Source organism: Macaca fascicularis, chromosome 4, assembly GCF_037993035.2.
Source record: "Macaca fascicularis isolate 582-1 chromosome 4, T2T-MFA8v1.1".
NCBI classification, from domain to species: Eukaryota; Metazoa; Chordata; class Mammalia; order Primates; family Cercopithecidae; genus Macaca; species Macaca fascicularis.
The window spans coordinates 160,202,949-160,222,406 of NC_088378.1; the positions used below are offsets into that span (position 1 = coordinate 160,202,949).

The window sequence follows — 19,458 nt, forward strand, 5'->3', positions numbered from 1 at the left end:
CAGGGCAATTTAACCAGAATAAAAGATTGCAAGTCACTAGGTTTAACCTGGTGACAAAGTGGCTCAATGTAATTGAGTAGTAGCTGAAACTTGAAACTCTTGTTTAGCGCTTTATTTTATTGTTTTGTTAGAAAAGTACTAGTAGAAGGTAAATAACCTTTACTAAATGCTGCTTTGGCTCTATTCCTCCTGGGCTAAGCAAAGGGATTAATAGACTAATTTCCAATATCACTGGGTTGGGAAAACAATCTTGCTCCTAAAAGAAACTTGTATCGGTCCTTTGTAAGACCCCTCACAACCATATGCTGAATCTGGAACACAGAAGTAGGGGATTAACTGTTCCAAAGTGGGAACCATGGAGTAATACAGCATGCCATAGAAAATGCCAAAGCTTCCTAAGTAAACTTGTCTTGTCTTCAGCTCCAAAGCCAGAGGCAAACATTTGAGAAGTGACAAGATATACATGATTAAAACAACAAATCATCAAGACAGGAAAATTATATTCCAAGGCAGTTGGTCACTTTGGTACATTCAGTTACCATTCTTCCAGCCATAGGGTATGGTTGCTTAGTCAGTGCATCTTGTTTTTCTCTGCAGTTTTCTCTTTTGTTGAAACTTCTCAACAGGGCATAAAATACCCATCATCTGAAGGTTCTCTTTGCTCCAACACATGCACCATGCACACACACACACACATTTTGTTCGATTTAGTCCCATTTCCAAGAGTTCAGTTTCCTAAAGCAAAAAGTATCATCTGCTTTTTAAACTTATTGTGAAAAGTAGTCTTCAGGAAAATGCCCTCACTTTTATCGTAGTTGCTAGAATAATAAGGGACCTTGGAGAGGAAGAGAAAACAAACTAGGACGGAAGCTTAGGATTCATTCAGAAAAGGCAGAGCTCTGAAGTTAGTGGTGAGCAACTTCTTCCCAGTGATAGTGACCACACAGGAGTAAGGCACTCTAGAGGCGAGTTGGGAGCAGCAGCAGCAGCAGAGGGAACAGTAGATTCTGGGCTTTTCTCATTGAGTAACCTTCAGTGGACTCAACTGAGGCATTTTTTGACTCTGAATCCCTCAGTCCTCCTTTTGTTGCTTTCCTTCCCTCCTTCCCTCCTTCCTTCCTTGTTTCCTTCCTTGTTTCCTTCCTTCCTTCCTTCCTTCCTTCCTTCCTTCCTTCTTTTCTTCCCTGGCACCCCACTACCTTTCCTCCGTGTTTCCTTCCTTTCCTCCCTATCTTCCTTTCTCATTTCGTCTCTCCTTCATGTACCTCAGTTACCCTTTTCACTTAATTCGATCTGGGCCACTTTGGGCACCAGTTCCAGGGACAGCATCAAGTCACCTAACGTGCATTCTCCAGACCATGCTATTGTGACCAGCACGGTAGCTTCCCAGCTGCCCGGTGCAAGGAAAAGGTTCCGTTCCTGGCGGCCAGCCCCGCCCCCTCTCCCCACTCCAACACCGCAACGGCGGCGTCAACCCGTCAAAGCCAACAGAGTCTGAATGTCACCAACAAGTTCCACCCCGTAGTAGCCGCGCCAGCCAACCTCGCCCGGCGAGCCTCGCCAGACCCCGCGCCCACAGCCTGCGCTCGGGCGCGCGGCCCGGGCTCCGGGTTATTCCCGGGATCACTGTGGTCACTGACAGCACTTCCTCCTCCCAGTGCCGGGGAAGCCCGCGTGGGACTCGGGCGGATGCGGGGCTGCACGCGCCGCCCTCCCCCACCTCGCAGCTCACACACACGCCCTCCGCGCACCGGAGACACAAAGAGCGCGAGTGCTGAGCGCCCGACTGCGGGGGGCGGCGGGGAGGGCGCCCGGGAGGGGCGGGGGCGCAGCAGCCGGGGAGGGAGGGAGCAGGGCGGGGGCGGGGGCGCGGCGCCAGGGGCTTCCTTACCTGCCCCCAGGTTAAAGGAGATCCTGGCCTCCGCGAGGTACGGCGTGTCGCTCTTGGAGCGCACTCTCCGGATGGGCCGCCGGTCTATATCATCCTCCGAGGATGCCGCCATTAATGTGGGAGGCAGGAGCAGGGTCGCCCGGCGAGCTGAGAGGGAGAAGGAGACGGAGGGAGAGGGAGAGAGGCGGAAGGGGGAGGAGGGGAGAGGAAGAGGCTCGCACACGGGGGAGGGGGAGGGGAAGGGGGAGGGGAGAGGAAGGGAAGGAGTGGGGAGGGAGTGGGAAAGAGAGGGAAAAAGGGGGAAAAAAGAGGGAGAGAGAAAGAAAGAGAGCAAAGGAGAGAAAGGGGTGAAGGGAGAGAAAGAAAATCCGTTAAGGATCTGTGGACTGGAGCAGAGATCAGGCTGTCCCTGGCTGGCGCCCGGGGCTCCCCCAGACTCCTCTCCCAGCCACAGGGCCAAGGGGCCAGTGCTCTAGGCTGACACCCCGCCTCCCGCCTGCAGCCCCAGTTTCCAGCCCTTGGCACAGATAAGCTCATGCGAAAGGGACGACTCCAACGCAGAGATGCCCAGTCAGCACTGTGCCCTCTCCCGCCAAACGCGCTTACTCTGTCCAAGTGCACACTACAGTCTCCTTCGCCCAGAGGCTGCTCTATGTGAGCGGGCCGCGCCAGCAGTCCCAGCTTCCTGCGTGGAGTTACCACTCCTGGGGTGCAAACCCTGGTCCCGCTGGTCATGGAGGAGGGCATTGTGCCCAGCCCAGCCCTCTCTACTCCCTTACTCCCAGCCAGGAGCTCAAATAAAGATAGAACTACTTCTGAAATCCTCAGAAGTTTTCTTATCTGCCCCCTTACAACTTAGAGGTGGGGAATGGAGGAAAATTGTCTACAAGTTTGGGAGCAGTTTGGCAGTAATGTTTCTAGAGTTGGTATTTTGAATGTAGAGTAGGCATATGTATGCAGAATTGAGTGGCCTTTTCTAACCACTAACACTGGGATGTGTTTATCTCTACATGAGTACCCATTCATTTTAACCGCATTCCTCTTTATTTGGTCACTTAGAGCACAAATAATAGTGTTTGGGTTGGACTTGTAACCTCTACAACCTGGCACCATTGTTTCTGCAGGAGAGGTGATCAAGGGGACTTTACATTTCTTTGAATGCCTGCACTACCACCTGCAACCCTCCCTGTAACACAGCAGAAGAACCTAGAAAGGTTTCTAGGGTGTGAATAAGAATGGTTTGATGCTCCTGCTGAACCTATTGATGGGCTAAACCTTTCATGTTTGTCTTTCTGCAGCTGTTAAGTACTTAGTCTTTTTGTGGCCGGAGTTTGCCACTCTTCTATCTAGTAAGTGCCCACCTGGAGTACACAGATAAATCTTACCTTGGTTCCCTCCCTGCTACAAAGGGCATCTCAGTGTGGACTCGGCGGAAGTGCTGATCTGAGTGTGCAAGCCCTCCCTCTCTACTTCAGCGGTCAGTTCTAATTCTCCACTTGCCTTTTCTCATTCTAGAATCTTCTTCTCTCTTCATTGATCTTTTACCTTCACACATACACAGTAACTACTCATTTTAGGAAAAATATACCTGCCTTTGGCCTTGCTGCTTCCTCTGTCTGTACCATACTGTTTCCTTCCCGTTCTGTTTAACCTTCCCATGGAACTCTTGGCCATCAGTCTCTGTGTTTACACTCCAATCTCGTCCTTTCATCCCCATCATTGGTTTCTTTCCTCACCACGCAACCAAAGTTATTTTAAAAGCCTTCCATCAATGTCCTAATAGTCAAAACTAATTATTTCTTGGCTTCTCTGAAATACTTAGTAATCCATCATTCTTGAAATAATCCCATCCTTTGCTAGGCTATCTCCCTAATCTGATTTCTAATTGTTGGCCAGTTCTCTGTGTTAATCTGAAACTGCTTATTCTGGCATTCAGGGCCCTCTACAACCTTTCTTTCCCATCCTTATCTCCCATTATTTACCTCCACTCTGCTTGGAGCCACCCCAACAAAGCTGGCTCATTTTTGCATCTGCACCTTAGCTTAAGTGACACACCACAAATTTCTTACCTATAATCATTTCCTGTTCTCTCTCAGAAATGTGAAGTGACTAGCTCATTAGTTTATGGCATGAACCCACCATATAGTAATGAAATGTGCAGCAGTTTTGTTTGTTTGTTTGTTTTGAGACAAGGTCTCTCTCTGTCTCCCAAGCTGGAGTGCAGTGGCATGACCTTAACTGACTACAGCCGTGACCTCCTTGGGCTCAAGCAGTCCTCCCACCCAAGCCTCCTGAGTAGCTAGGATTATAGGCGTGCACCACCATGCGCAACTAATATATATATATATTTTTTTGTAAAGATGCGGTCTCAATATGTTGTCCAGGTTGATCTCACATCCTTGGCCTCAAAGTCTCCTCCTGCCTGGGTCTCTCGAAGTGGTGGGAATACAAGCATGAACCACCACAGCTGGCCAACAGCTATTTTTGAATAAAGTAAAGGAAGAGAGGGAGGGAGAGAAGAAGGAGAAGAAAAAGAAGCGAAGGCGGGTTGTGAGTACTCATAACTAATGAGTGGCTGAACTGGGGGCCAAATCCATGTATGCCTGATTTCAAATCCTGTGCCCTTAACTAGTATTTGGGTTTGCTAAGTATATATATTTGACTGATTAGCCACCTTTCAGATTCACTTTTTTATGACATATACCTCATTATTATGTCCCATTTATCACTGTTAAACATAGTTTTTAAGTGAAGCCCTCCTCTTCCAAGAGGTGCAACAGAGTCCCATGGCTCATCAAATGAATTATGAACATTAATACTGTTAAAGGACTAACAGGCTGTAAACCAATCTATTGGTTACAATCAGGTTCAGGTTCTTAAGGAAGTATAAAATGTAAGGAAATAATTCTAAATCCTGTATAAATGGTGCCTCCTGTGAATTAATGCAATCTATTTGATTGTTCAGAATTTGGAATTCCCCATTCTTTTGTACTCTCATTCATCAGCCTTGTCTCTGGAAAAATGATAAAGTCATCTGGAGAAATATCTACACTTAGCTCTACCATTTCAGAGAAGTACATCTTTGAATTTCTGTTTCTTATTCATTTAACATTTTAGAGGATTAGCAACTTAATATTGCTACCACTTTAGGTTTATCCTTCTTCAAAGGAGTTTAAATGCACCTTTGTATTATTTCATTATAGGCTATTTTATATTGAAATAATTCCAGATAGCTAAACTTTTGACAAAAATGGGCATAGAAATACTACATTTATCTCCGTGTTCTTTTTGAGACAGGCCCTCGCTCTGTCACCCAAGTTGGAGTGCAGTAATGCAATCTCAACTCACTGCAGCCTCCACCTCCCCAGGCTCAAGCAATCCTTCCACCTCAACCTCCTAAGTAGCTGGGACCACAGCTACATGCCACCATCTAGCCTGGCTAATTTTTGTAATTTCTGTAGAGACAGAGTTTCGCCATGTTGACCTAGCTGGTCTCAAACTCCTGGTTTCCAGCAATCCACCCAACTCAGCCTCCCAAAGTGTTGGCATCACAGGCCTGAACCATTGTGTCCAGTCTTGAAATTTTTTTATCACATTTTTATTTCTAATTGTTATCTTCCATTTCTTGACTTGTGTGATTTACTTTCTTTTTCTTTGTCTTTCATCTAATTTTTTCTATTCTCTTTTTACTTTGCCTTTCTCTTCTCATACCCTTCCTTAGTCTTCATAACAGTTCCACACAGAGTCAGTCAGTCCCTTTTTATGCATCCCCTGCTAGCCTATACAAAGGACTCACTTTTAAGGGGTTGTCCCAATATTTCCACATTCTTTAATCTCTGGCACTCCTTTCATATTCATGACCTCTTATCATAAAACATCTGGCTGCATGACATCAGTGGAAGAGCCCTAGGGGCAGGCATCAAGATGGTAGGTGCCACTGCCAGTAGTACTACTACCCCACCCAAGTGACACTGGGCAAGTCACTCTACCAGCATGGGTCCCATTCACCTCCACTATAAAAATGCAAGAGTCAGATATCATGATCTTAAAGGCACTGCCTAACTCCAATACTCTAGTATTATTTGTAGCTATTCTTGTATCTTTGCTTTCCATAAATATCTGTGGTGTATTTTGTCTCTTAATCTAAGAAAATACATCAGTCCTTTGTAATGAATTATATTTAGAAAACCACATGGCATCCATACTTCTACCCAGGTGATTTCCTATTTTTTAAGTCTATTTTATGTAACTCTGCATCCTTTAGAATCTATTTTTCCCCCTCATGCTGTTTCCATCATGTGGCAACACCCACATGATTGTTTATATGTGTGCCTATGTGGATCTAGGTGTCTGTACAGAAGCATTGAATTCAACTGTAACCTCAATGACTTCCAAATGTAGTTTTTATGCCCCCCCCCAACCCTGCACCACCACCCATGATTGCTTCTTTCTAAATATGACTCCTGACTTGGGAAGAAGGCATTTTCTCTTTTTGTTTTCCTAAAACCAGTCAACATTTTAACACTGTAGACTCTTAAATGTATGTTAAATCCAGAACTACAGCCAAAGAAAAAGCAGCAGCCCAAAAGAGTGCTCAGGAAAATTACACTTCATACACATCTGCTGTGGAAGAGGATGGAGGTGAGAAGGGGAGGGAGAAAGAAGGATGTGATATTCCATCCCCATTAAGAAAAATTTTCAAGTGAGTAAAGCTTACCCTTTAAAAATATTACTCAAAGTGTGTTTCTAGGACACACCTACATCAGAATCACTTGAATACTTGTTAAAATGTCCATTTTGCAGGCCCCCAATCTGAACCTACTGTATCAGAATTTGAGGAGATGGGACCTGTGTACCTAGATTTTCAAAAGACTCTCAACTCTATCCACTCTCACCACTTCTATTTAACATTATACTGGAGGTCCTCGCCAGAGAAGTAAGGCAAGTAAAAAAAAATTAGAGATATAATGATTGGAAGGCAAGAATAAAATTGTTATTAGTCATTTATGTTATGATTTTATACCTATAGAATTCATAAGAATCCACAGACTGTTAGAAATAAGCAATTTTCACAATGTCATTGATATAATATCAGCTTACAACATCATATTTTTGCTGCTCTGCCTACAGAGTAGCCATTCTTTTATTCCTTTGGATTCTTAATAAACTTGTTTTTACTTTATGGATTTGCCTCAAATTCTTTCTTGGGTGAAATCCAAGAACCCTCTCTTGGGGTCTGGATCGGGACCCCTTTCTGGTAACATCTTCCTTATGAACCATGAAGGGATGATATTGAGAAGACTCCAGACCCGAAGGAAATAGATTGCAGCACTGATTGGCTGATTTTGGAATCAAGGAAACTTTTCTTTTATTGACAGCTTTTAACAATTGAGTAAAGTATATTCCTGTGAATGAAATTTGGAGTACATTTCTTTCTCTCTTCCTGATTTCTCCAAAATTTAGAAACTATTTGTGAATATTCTTAACTTACGGCAATATAGTTGTTTGCATAAGTGCAATAAAAATCTGCTTTCTTTTGCAACAGGACACAATTGGAGAAACTGGTTATTTTACCAAGGCTTTGATGGGAATGGCGTGGTTCCCTTTAAGGAAGCAAATTCGACTTATAGAGCCAATAAAAGCCCCTTGGGAAAACTGGCCTCATACCTTGTCTACATAGTACCTGTACAGGGCTCCTGACTTGTGGTAAGTAAAGAATAACACTTTCTGACAGGCCTAGCAGCCCCAGGTTTTCTAGGGACCTCAAGAAGAGAGGAATCATATAGATATTTAATGGTACAAAGCCATGGCTGGACTCGACTTTAGAAAACTCTTATCTGAGTTTCTTTATGGAATAAAGTTCCATCAAAGTCAATTTAAAAGCCTTTGTGAAAAGTAATTATTCTTGCTGCACTTCATACAAATAATCAGGGCAAGTATAAGACTAAGATTTACTTTGGCAAACAAATTGGTTCTATCATGATTTGTCTTTAGCAAAAGTGGGAGACTGGAGAGAGAAAAATTATGTTTCAAGAACTATGGTTCACCTGTTATTAGATTCTAGTCTCATCAGTTGTTTTTACATTTTTTTCCCCCTGCAATTTAGACTAACCCTGCTTATTCTTGTGAACTAACCAGTGATCTCTGGGTGCTGCTCAGAAGAAACAAAAGGGATGGGTAATGTAACAATCTGGATCAATACTCTAATTCTGGGCACATATTGGAATCAGCTAGTGACTCCATATCAGGTTGGTTCCAACAATTGCCCAGTTCATGGAAAGCCTTCTTATTTAGTTTATTTGGAATAATTTTCCTTTACTGTTGTGGAATATATTTGCTGTTGTACTCTTTGTGTAGGAATGCAGGATAAGCTTACTGAATATTGTATTAAACTGAACACTTATTCTTCTTCCAAATATCATCTTTTGTCAGATCTGAGAGTTATGAATGGCCCTTGCCATGTGTATGCTTTCTAACTGTGCTCCTCTCTACCCTGAGTACTAGAGACCCTAATAATTAAGAATATCACCACCCCAATTCAACCTGAAGAAGTTATGGAAGCTGGATCTTTGTCCTTCTGCAACCCTTAGGATTAAGGGTTCCCTTGTAAAAAGGGAGGGGGGAATGTCAGAGGCATTTGAACCAGAGCGAATCCTTCTTGAATAAGGGCTGGGTAAAATAAGGCTGAGACCTACCACGCTGCATTCCCAGAAAGTTAGGCATTCTAAGTCACAGGAAGAGATATGAAGCTGGTACAAGATACAGGTCACAAAGACCTTGCTGATAAAACAGGTTGTGGTAAAGACGTCAGCCAGAACCCACCGAAACCAGGGTGGCAACCAGATTGACCTCTGGTCGTCCTCACTGCTCATTATACACTAATTATAATGAATTAGCATGCTAAAAGACACTCCCATCAGAGCCATGACAGTTTACACATGCCATACCAACATCCAGAAGTCACCCTATATGGTCTAAAAAGGAGAAGAGGAGCCCTAAGCTCTGGGAACCTCCCTCCCCCTTTCTCCAAAAACACGTGAATAATCCACCCATTGTTTAGCATGTAATCAGGAAGTAACAGTAAGTATAAGCAACTGAGTGGCTCATGCCTCTGCCGATAGAGTAGCCATTCCTTTATTCCTTTGCTTTCTTAACAAACTTGCTTTCGCTTTATAAAAACAGACAAAAAATCTACCCCAAAATCATTTTTTTCTATATATTAACAAAATTAGAAAATGAAAAAATTAAAGTACCATTTACAATAGCATCAAAACCATCAAATATCTATCAATAAATTTTTAAAAAGATGAGCAAGTCCTCTGCATGAAAAACTATAAAACATTACTGAAAAAATTAAGAAGACCTGAGTAAGTGAAAAGTGAGATAATATGCAATAATCGTGCTCATGGATTGAAAGACACAATATGATCAAGGCATCAATCTTGTCAAATTGACCCATGGGTTCAGTGTAATTCCAATCGAAATCTCAATGGGGTTTCTTTTTTTTTTTTCTTTTGGAATTTAACAAGCGGATTCTAACATGTATATGAAAATGCAGAGGGAGAAGACCAGCAGAATCTTGACAAATAAGAATAAAGTTGGAGGATTACAGTAGGAGATATCAAGACTTATTATAAAGACATAGAACACAAAAAGAAAGTAAGATAAATAGATCAACAGAAGAGCATACAGAATCTACAAACAGACCTAGATATGAACAGTCGCTTGACTATGACGAGGGTTCCACTACAAGATCATGGGGAAAGGATGGACTTTTCAAGAAGTAGTTTGTGGTTACACAAGTATATATATGATGGAAGAAAATAAACCTTGATCCCTGCCTCACACAAAACTAAATTCCACATGGATCATGGACTTAAATATGAAAGGTTAATAATAACATTTCTAAAAGAAAAATTTTTCATAAAAGAATATTTTCATGACCTTCAAAAAATTTTTAAGCAGGGCATAAAAATCACTAATCACAAAAGACTAGATAGACATGCCAATGCCATTAAAATTAAGAACTTCTGGGAGGGGCGGAGCAAGATGGCCGAATAGGAGGAGGGGCGGAGCAAGATGGCCGAATAGGAACAGCTCCAGTCTCCAACTCCCAGCGCGAGCGACACAGAAGACTGGTGATTTCTGCATTTTCAACTGAGGTACTGGGTTCATCTCACTGGGGAGTGCCGGACGATCGGTGCTGGTCACCTGCTGCAGCCCGACCAGCGAGAGCTGAAGCAGGGCGAGGCATCGCCTCACCTGGGAAGCGCAAGGGGGAAGGGAATCCCTTTTCCTAGCCAGGGGAACTGAGACACACAACACCTGGAAAATCGGGTAACTCCCACCCCAATACTGCGCTTGAAGCAAACAGGCACACCTGTGTCTCAGGCACACCTGAGATCATATCCCACACCTGGCCGGGAGGGTCCCACGCCCACGGAGCCTCCCTCATTGCTAGCACAGCAGTCTGTGATCTACCGGCAAGGCAGCAGCGAGGCTGGGGGAGGGGCGCCCGCCATTGCTGAGGCTTAAGTAGGTAAACAAAGCTGCTGGGAAGCTCGAACTGGGTGGAGCTCACAGCAGCTCAAGGAAACCTGCCTGTCTCTGTAGACTCCACCTCTGGGGACAGGGCACAGTAAACAATAACAAACACAGCAGAAACCTCTGCAGATGCAAACGACTCTGTCTGACAGCTTTGAAGAGAGCAGTGGATCTCCCAACACGGAGGTTGAGATCTGAGAAGGGACAGACTCCCTGCTCAAGTGGGTCCCTGACCCCTGAGTAGCCTAACTGGGAGACATCCCCCACTAGGGGCAGTCTGACACCCCACACCTCACAGGGTGGAGTACACCCCTGAGAGGAAGCTTCCAAAGCAAGAATCAGACAGGTACACTCGCTGTTCAGAAATATTCTATCTTCTGCAGCCTCTGCTGCTGATACCCAGGCAAACAGGGTCTGGAGTGGACCTCAAGCAATCTCCAACAGACCTACAGCTGAGGGTCCTGACTGTTAGAAGGAAAACTATCAAACAGGAAGGACACCTACACCAAAACCCCATCAGTACATCACCATCATCAAAGACCAGAGGCAGATAAAACCACAAAGATGGGGAAAAGGCAGGGCAGAAAAGCTGGAAATTCAAAAAATAAGAGTGCATCTCCCCCGGCAAAGGAGCGCAGCTCATCGCCAGCAACGGATCAAAGCTGGACGGAGAATGACTTTGATGAGATGAGAGAAGAAGGCTTCAGTCCATCAAATTTCTCAGAGCTAAAGGAGGAATTACGTACCCAGCGTAAAGAAACTAAAAATCTTGAAAAAAAAGTGGAAGAATTGATGGCTAAAGTAATTAATGCAGAGAAGGTCATAAACGAAATGAAAGAGATGAAAACCATGATACGAGAAATACGTGACAAATGCACAAGTTTCAGTAACCGACTCGATCAACTGGAAGAAAGAGCATCAGCGATTGAGGATCAAATGAATGAAATGAAGCGAGAAGAGAAACCAAAAGAAAAAAGAAGAAAAAGAAATGAACAAAGCCTGCAAGAAGTATGGGATTATGTAAAAAGACCAAATCTACGTCTGATTGGGGTGCCTGAAAGTGAGGGGGAAAATGGAACCAAGTTGGAAAACACTCTTCAGGATATCATCCAGGAGAACTTCCCCAACCTAGTAGGGCAGGCCAACATTCAAATCCAGGAAATACAGAGAACGCCACAAAGATACTCCTCGAGAAGAGCAACTCCAAGACACATAATTGCCAGATTCACCAAAGTTGAAATGAAGGAAAAAATCTTAAGGGCAGCCAGAGAGAAAGGTCAGGTTACCCACAAAGGGAAGCCCATCAGACTAACAGCAGATCTCTCGGCAGAAACTCTACAAGCCAGAAGAGAGTGGGGGCCAATATTCAACATTCTTAAAGAAAAGAATTTTCAACCCAGAATTTCATATCCAGCCAAACTAAGTTTCATAAGTGAAGGAGAAATAAAATCCTTTACAGATAAGCAAATGCTTAGAGATTTTGTCACCACTAGGCCTGCCTTACAAGAGACCCTGAAGGAAGCACTAAACATGGAAAGGAACAACCGGTACCAGCCATTGCAAAAACATGCCAAAATGTAAAGATCATCGAGGCTAGGAAGAAACTGCATCAACTAACGAGCAAAATAACCAGTTAATATCATAATGGCAGGATCAAGTTCACACATAACAATATTAACCTTAAATGTAAATGGACTAAATGCTCCAATTAAAAGACACAGACTGGCAAACTGGATAAAGAGTCAAGACCCATCAGTCTGCTGTATTCAGGAGACCCATCTCACATGCAGAGACATACATAGGCTCAAAATAAAGGGATGGAGGAAGATTTACCAAGCAAATGGAGAACAAAAAAAAGCGGGGGTTGCAATACTAGTCTCTGATAAAACAGACTTTAAACCATCAAAGATCAAAAGAGACAAAGAAGACCATTACATAATGGTAAAGGAATCAATTCAACAGGAAGAGCTAACTATCCTAAATATATATGCACCCAATGCAGGAGCACCCAGATTCATAAAGCAAGTCCTTAGAGACTTACAAAGAGACTTAGACTCCCATACAATAATAATGGGAGACTTCAACACTCCACTGTCAACATTAGACAGATCAACGAGACAGAAAGTTAACAAGGATATCCAGGAATTGAACTCATCTCTGCAGCAAGCAGACCTAATAGACATCTATAGAACTCTCCATCCCAAATCAACAGAATATACATTCTTCTCAGCACCACATCGTACTTACTCCAAAATTGACCACGTAATTGGAAGTAAATCACTCCTCAGCAAATGTACAAGAACAGAAATTATAACAAACTGTCTCTCAGACCACAGTGCAATCAAACTAGAACTCAGGACTAAGAAACTCAATCAAAACCGCTCAACTACATGGAAACTGAACAACCTGCTCCTGAATGACTACTGGGTACATAACGAAATGAAGGCAGAAATAAAGATGTTCTTTGAAACCAATGAGAACAAAGATACAACATACCAGAATCTCTGGGACACATTTAAAGCAGTGTGTAGAGGGAAATTTATAGCACTAAATGCCCACAAGAGAAAGCAGGAAAGATCTAAAATTGACACTCTAACATCGCAATTAAAAGAACTAGAGAAGCAAGAGCAAACACATTCGAAAGCTAGCAGAAGGCAAGAAATACCTAAGATCAGAGCAGAACTGAAGGAGATAGAGACACAAAAAACCCTCCAAAAAATCAATGAATCCAGGAGTTGGTTTTTTGAAAAGATCAACAAAATTGACAGACAGCTAGCAAGACTAATAAAGAAGAAAAGAGAGAAGAATCAAATCGATGCAATTAAAAATGATAAAGGGGATATCACCACCGACCCCACAGAAATACAAACTACCATCAGAGAATACTATAAACACCTCTACGCAAATAAACTGGAAAATCTAGAAGAAATGGATAATTTCCTGGACACTTACACTCTTCCAAGACTAAACCAGGAAGAAGTTGAATCCCTGAATAGACCAATAGCAGGCTCTGAAATTGAGGCAATAATTAATAGCCTACCAACCAAAAAAAGTCCAGGACCAGATGGATTCACAGCTGAATTCTACCAGAGGTACAAGGAGGAGTTGGTACCATTCCTTCTGAAACGATTCCAATCAATAGAAAAAGAGGGAATCCTCCCTAACTCATTTTATGAGGCCAACATCATCCTGATACCAAAGCCTGGCAGAGACACAACTAAAAAAGAGAATTTTAGGCCAATATCCCTGATGAACATCGATGCAAAAATCCTCAATAAAATACTGGCAAACCGGATTCAGCAACACATCAAAAAGCTTATCCACCATGATCAAGTGGGCTTCATCCCTGGGATGCAAGGCTGGTTCAACATTCGCAAATCAATAAACATAATCCAGCATATAAACAGAACCAAAGACAAGAACCACATGATTATCTCAATAGATGCAGAAAAGGCTTTTGACAAAATTCAACAGCCCTTCATGCTAAAAACGCTCAATAAATTCGGTATTGATGGAACGTACCTCAAAATAATAAGAGCTATTTATGACAAACCCACAGCCAATATCATACTGAATGGGCAAAAACTGGAAAAATTCCCTTTGAAAACTGGCACAAGGCAGGGATGCCCTCTCTCACCACTCCTGTTCAACATAGTGTTGGAAGTTCTGGCTAGGGCAATTAGGCAAGAGAAAGAAATCAAGGGTATTCAGTTAGGAAAAGAAGAAGTCAAATTGTCCCTGTTTGCAGATGACATGATTGTATATTTAGAAAACCCCATTGTCTCAGCCCAAAATCTCCTTAAGCTGATAAGCAACTTCAGCAAAGTCTCAGGATACAAAATTAATGTGCAAAAATCACAAGCATTCATATACACCAGTAACAGACAAACAGAGAGCCAAATCAGGAATGAACTTCCATTCAGAATTGCTTCAAAGAGAATAAAATACCTAGGAATCCAACTTACAAGGGATGTAAAGGACCTCTTCAAGGAGAACTACAAACCACTGCTCAGTGAAATAAAAGAGGACACAAACAAATGGAAGAACATACCATGCTCATGGATAGGAAGAATCAATATCGTGAAAATGGCCATACTGCCCAAGGTAATTTATAGATTCAATGCCATCCCCATCAAGCTACCAATGAATTTCTTCACAGAATTGGAAAAAACTGCTTTAAAGTTCATATGGAACCAAAAAAGAGCCCGCATCTCCAAGACAATCCTAAGTCAAAAGAACAAAGCTGGAGGCATCACGCTACCTGACTTCAAACTATACTACAAGGCTACAGTAACCAAAACAGCATGGTACTGGTACCAAAACAGAGATATAGACCAATGGAACAGAACAGAGTCCTCAGAAATAATACCACACATCTACAGCCATCTGATCTTTGACAAACCTGACAAAAACAAGAAATGGGGAAAGGATTCCCTATTTAATAAATGGTGCTGGGAAAATTGGCTAGCCATAAGTAGAAAGCTGAAACTGGATCCTTTCCTTACTCCTTATACGAAAATTAATTCAAGATGGATTAGAGACTTAAATGTTAGACCTAATACCATAAAAATCCTAGAGGAAAACCTAGGTAGTACCATTCAGGACATAGGCATGGGCAAAGACTTCATGTCTAAAACACCAAAAGCAACAGCAGCAAAAGCCAAAATTGACAAATGGGATCTAATAAAACTAAAGAGCTTCTGCACAGCAAAAGAAACTACCATCAGAGTGAACAGGCAACCTACAGAATGGGAGAAAATTTTTGCAATCTACTCATCTGACAAAGGGCTAATATCCAGAACCTACAAAGAACTCAAGCAAATTTACAAGAAAAAAACAAACAAGCCCATCAAAAAGTGGGCAAAGGATATGAACAGACATTTCTCAAAAGAAGACATTCATACAGCCAACAGACACATGAAAAAATGCTCATCATCACTGGCCATCAGAGAAATGCAAATCAAAACCACAATGAGATACCATCTCACACCAGTTAGAATGGCGATCATTAAAAAGTCAGGAAACAACAGGTGCTGGAGAGGATGTGGAGAAATAGGAACACTTTTACACTGTTGGTGGGATTGTAAACTAGTTCAACCATTATGGAAAACAGTATGGCAATTCCTCAAGGATCTACAACTAGATGTACCATATGACCCAGCCATCCCATTACTGGGTATATACCCAAAGGATTATAAATTATGCTGCTATAAAGACACATGCACACGTATGTTTATTGCAGCACTATTCACAATAGCAAAGACTTGGAATCAACCCAAATGTCCATCAGTGACAGATTGGATTAAGAAAATGTGGCACATATACACCATGGAATACTATGCAGCCATCAAAAAGGATGAGTTTGTGTCCTTTGTAGGGACATGGATGCAGCTGGAAACCATCATTCTTAGCAAACTATCACAAGAACAGAAAACCAAACACCGCATGTTCTCACTCATAGGTGGGAACTGAACAATGAGATCACTTGGACTCAGGAAGGGGAACATCACACACCGGGGCCTATCATGGGGAGGGGGGAAGGGGGAGGGATTGCATTGGGAGCTATACCTGATGTAAATGACGAGTTGATGGGTGCAGCACGCCAACATGGCACAAGTATACATATGTAACAAACCTGCACGTTATGCACATGTACCCTACAACTTAAAGTATAATAATAATAAATAAATTTAAAAAAAAAAGAACTTCTGTTCGTCATAAGACACTATTAAAAATGTAACATATTAAAGTATGTGAGATAAACAGTGCTGGTTTGGGCATTATTGCACTAAATGTTTATTTAGATAAGAGAAAATATTTCAAATCAATAAGGTAAGTTTCTATCTTAGAAACTTAAAAGAAGAAGGAAAAATAAATCTAACGCAAACAGGAGGAAGGAGTTAATAAAGATAAAAGCAGGTCAAGGAAATTAAAAATTTTAGGAGTTGAAAAATAAATGACACAAAAATATCATTTTTCCAAAAAAACAATGATTATTTAAGCCCTAGCAAGACTTGTAAAGATAAAAGGAAGATATGAATCATCAATATCAGGAATTAAATAGGAGTTATCACTATGGATTCTGAAACTATTAAAAGGATATAAGAAAATATTACAAGCATCTTTCTGTTTATATATTCAACAACTTGGTAAAAATAAACTACATGCCCACTTAGAAAAAAGGAAACAAAAATGAGAAAGACACCATTAGGAGATTGGAAAAGCAAGCCACAGACTGGGAGAAGATATTTTCAATACATATGTAACAAAGGAATTATAACCAGAATATGTAAAAGATCTCCTTAAACAGCAACAAAAAGATAGCTCAATCCAATTTTTTTTAAATGGACCAAAAACTTGAACAGACAGTTCATACAAAAAATGATTTTCAAATGTTCAAATAAGCATATGAGAAGATACTCCGCAACATTACTTAAAGCTAGATTCAAATTATAGCCTCAATGAAGCTATAATCTGGCTAAAATTTTAAAATCGCTTAATGCCATTATTGGTGAGAATAAGGGGGAAATGGAGCATCCATGCAATGCTGATGGGAACATAACTTGTAAAGGTCACCTTGGAAGACTTTGTTTACATAAACATGGGTAAACATACTAGACCCAGGACATGAACCAGCAAGTCCACAGCAGATTTATTCATAATGACCCCAACCTGGGAACAATCCATCAACAAGAAAATGTGTAAACATAATTGTAATGTCTTCATACAGTGTCAGACATAAAAAACAAAAACAAAAAAAAACCACTACTGCTACAGGCAGCAACATGGACGAATCTCTTAGATATGATGTCAAACAAAAGATGCCAGACCCAAAAGACTACATATCACATGATTCCATTTACATGAAGTTCAAGAATAAGCAAATCTCAAATATCATAATAAAAGGTTGATGAGAGACATGTCTTGGAAGGGGCACAAAGAAATCTTTTGAAATGTAAGAAATTGTATGTGGATTTGGGTCATGGTTGTAATTTTTAGAAAAGGTGATAACTTTTGTAAAAGTTCAAATCACACATTTTATATTTGTGCATGTTGCTCTACACATGTTATATATCATTGAAAAATAAGGCCCGGTGAAGTGACCCATGCCTGTAATCCCTTTGGATTTACTTTGGAAGGCTATGGCAGGATGATTGCTTGAGCCCAGGAGTTTGAGACCAGCTTGGGCAACATTGCAACACTCCATCTCTACAAAATTTAAACATTAGCTGGGCATGGTGGTACGTGCCTGTCGTCAAGTTACTGGTGAGGCTGAGACAGGAGGATCACTTGTGCCAAGAGGTTAAGTATGCAGTGAACCATTTTTGTGCCACTGCACTCTAGTGTGGACAACAGAGTGAGACCCTGTCTCAAAAATAAATAAATAAATAAATAAATAAATAAATAATTTATTTATTTATTTATAAAAATCTTCCAACTTATAAAGATGCAGAAATCAGTTTGAGAATTACTGGTAAGAATTAAGGTAAGTACCAATACTTAGAAAAACACACTATTAATAAATATGAAATTTAATTAATCAATTATATAATGTAATGATGACTTGGGCTATCTTTATACATATCAGTATTTCACTATTTCAAAATTCTGTCTTTTTTTAAGGTGTGTCTCACCCTTATTTTTAGGCTATCATTATATCTATTTGTGATAACGATGATCTTTTAAAGATTCAGCTCCCAGCATTTTGCGCTGCATTAAAAATAACAGAACAGCAGATAACTGAATTGGAAGTATATGTAAGGCATAAGAAAAGAATGTTGACAGTGGGCTTCTTGCTGTGGACAGTTAAGCTTTGCTATGTCTTGTTAAAACAGCATTCCCCAAAATGCAGAGGACGTGTCACAAGAATGCAGCAGTCAACTTGAAGGGGCTTATATGGGTCCAATCTGGAACAATTTGAACACAAAAATAATGACGTCCACTAGTGAATAATAAACCATTAGGTATGGGTACTCATTGGTTTTTATAATAAATGGATAGATTAAAACTGGTTTCAAAAATCATAAATAATATAATAAGTTGAGGATGGGGAAGGCTCTTGGTTTTGTTTGTTTGTTTTTGTGTTTGTTTTTGAGACAGAGTTTCACTCTTGTTGCCCAGGCTGGAGTGCATTGGCGTGATCTCGACTCACTGCAACTTCCGCTTCCCAGGTTCAAGGGGATTCTCCTGCCTCAGCCCACTTGAGTAGCTGGTACTACAAGCGCACACCATGACATCTGGCTAATCTTTGTATTTTTGGTAGAGACGGGGTTTCACCATGTTGGCCAGGCTGGTCTCCAACTCCTGACCTCAAGTGACCAGCCTGCCTCGGCCTCCCAAAGTGCCGGCATTACAGGAGTAAGCCACCACGCCTAGCCTGGCTCTTGCTTATACTAGAATACATACAGATGTATATATACATATATACACACACAGTGTATAAACGTGTGTGTATGTGTGTATATATTATATGTGTGTGTATGTACACACACATACACGCACACACATGCTTTTACACTCCTCTCTAGACAAATAGATCAATAGAGAAAAGCGAGAGCAAATGGAGTAAGACTTTATTAATAGGTGAATCTACACTTGATCTTAGCCAAAAGACCAAGAAGCAATTTGTAATAGGTGAACCTGAGAAAAGAGTACATATCTATTCTTTGTACTATATCATTTTTGCAAATTTCTGATTTTTAAATTTTTTTAAGTTAAAAAGTGATTGTAAAAAAACATATGTTTATTCTTTTCTATTTAGGAGAGTTTCCAAAGGTTAGAGATGATGCCCCATCCTTACTTTGAAGTTTCTCTGAAATATTATCATTGTCAGATAGTCCCACAGGCTGTGGACAAATACAGTATTGATATTAAGGGTAGTATATCTTAGACTTACTGGCAGTCTTTGAATTTTTGTATTGATTCTAGTATATTCTAGTCAGGCAGATTTAGAATCTGGGCTGTATAGATGAAGTATATTTCACCGTTTTGCACATCTGAGTTAGAAATATAAGAACTTTTAC

The 19,458-nt window shown here is 41.2% G+C and overlaps 1 protein-coding gene across 13 annotated transcripts in view; it reads right to left on the reverse strand.

Annotated features, from left to right (window-relative positions):
• Positions 1–19,458, reverse strand: part of PHACTR1 (phosphatase and actin regulator 1) — a 580,504-nt gene that overhangs the window by 541,535 nt on the left and 19,511 nt on the right. For all 13 annotated transcript variants that reach the window (XM_065544413.2, XM_005554017.5, XM_065544412.2 and 10 more), the window contains one exon: positions 1,892–2,038. In XM_065544413.2, the coding sequence (XP_065400485.1) occupies positions 1,892–2,038 (147 nt within the window). The remainder of the gene's footprint in view (positions 1–1,891; positions 2,039–19,458) is intronic.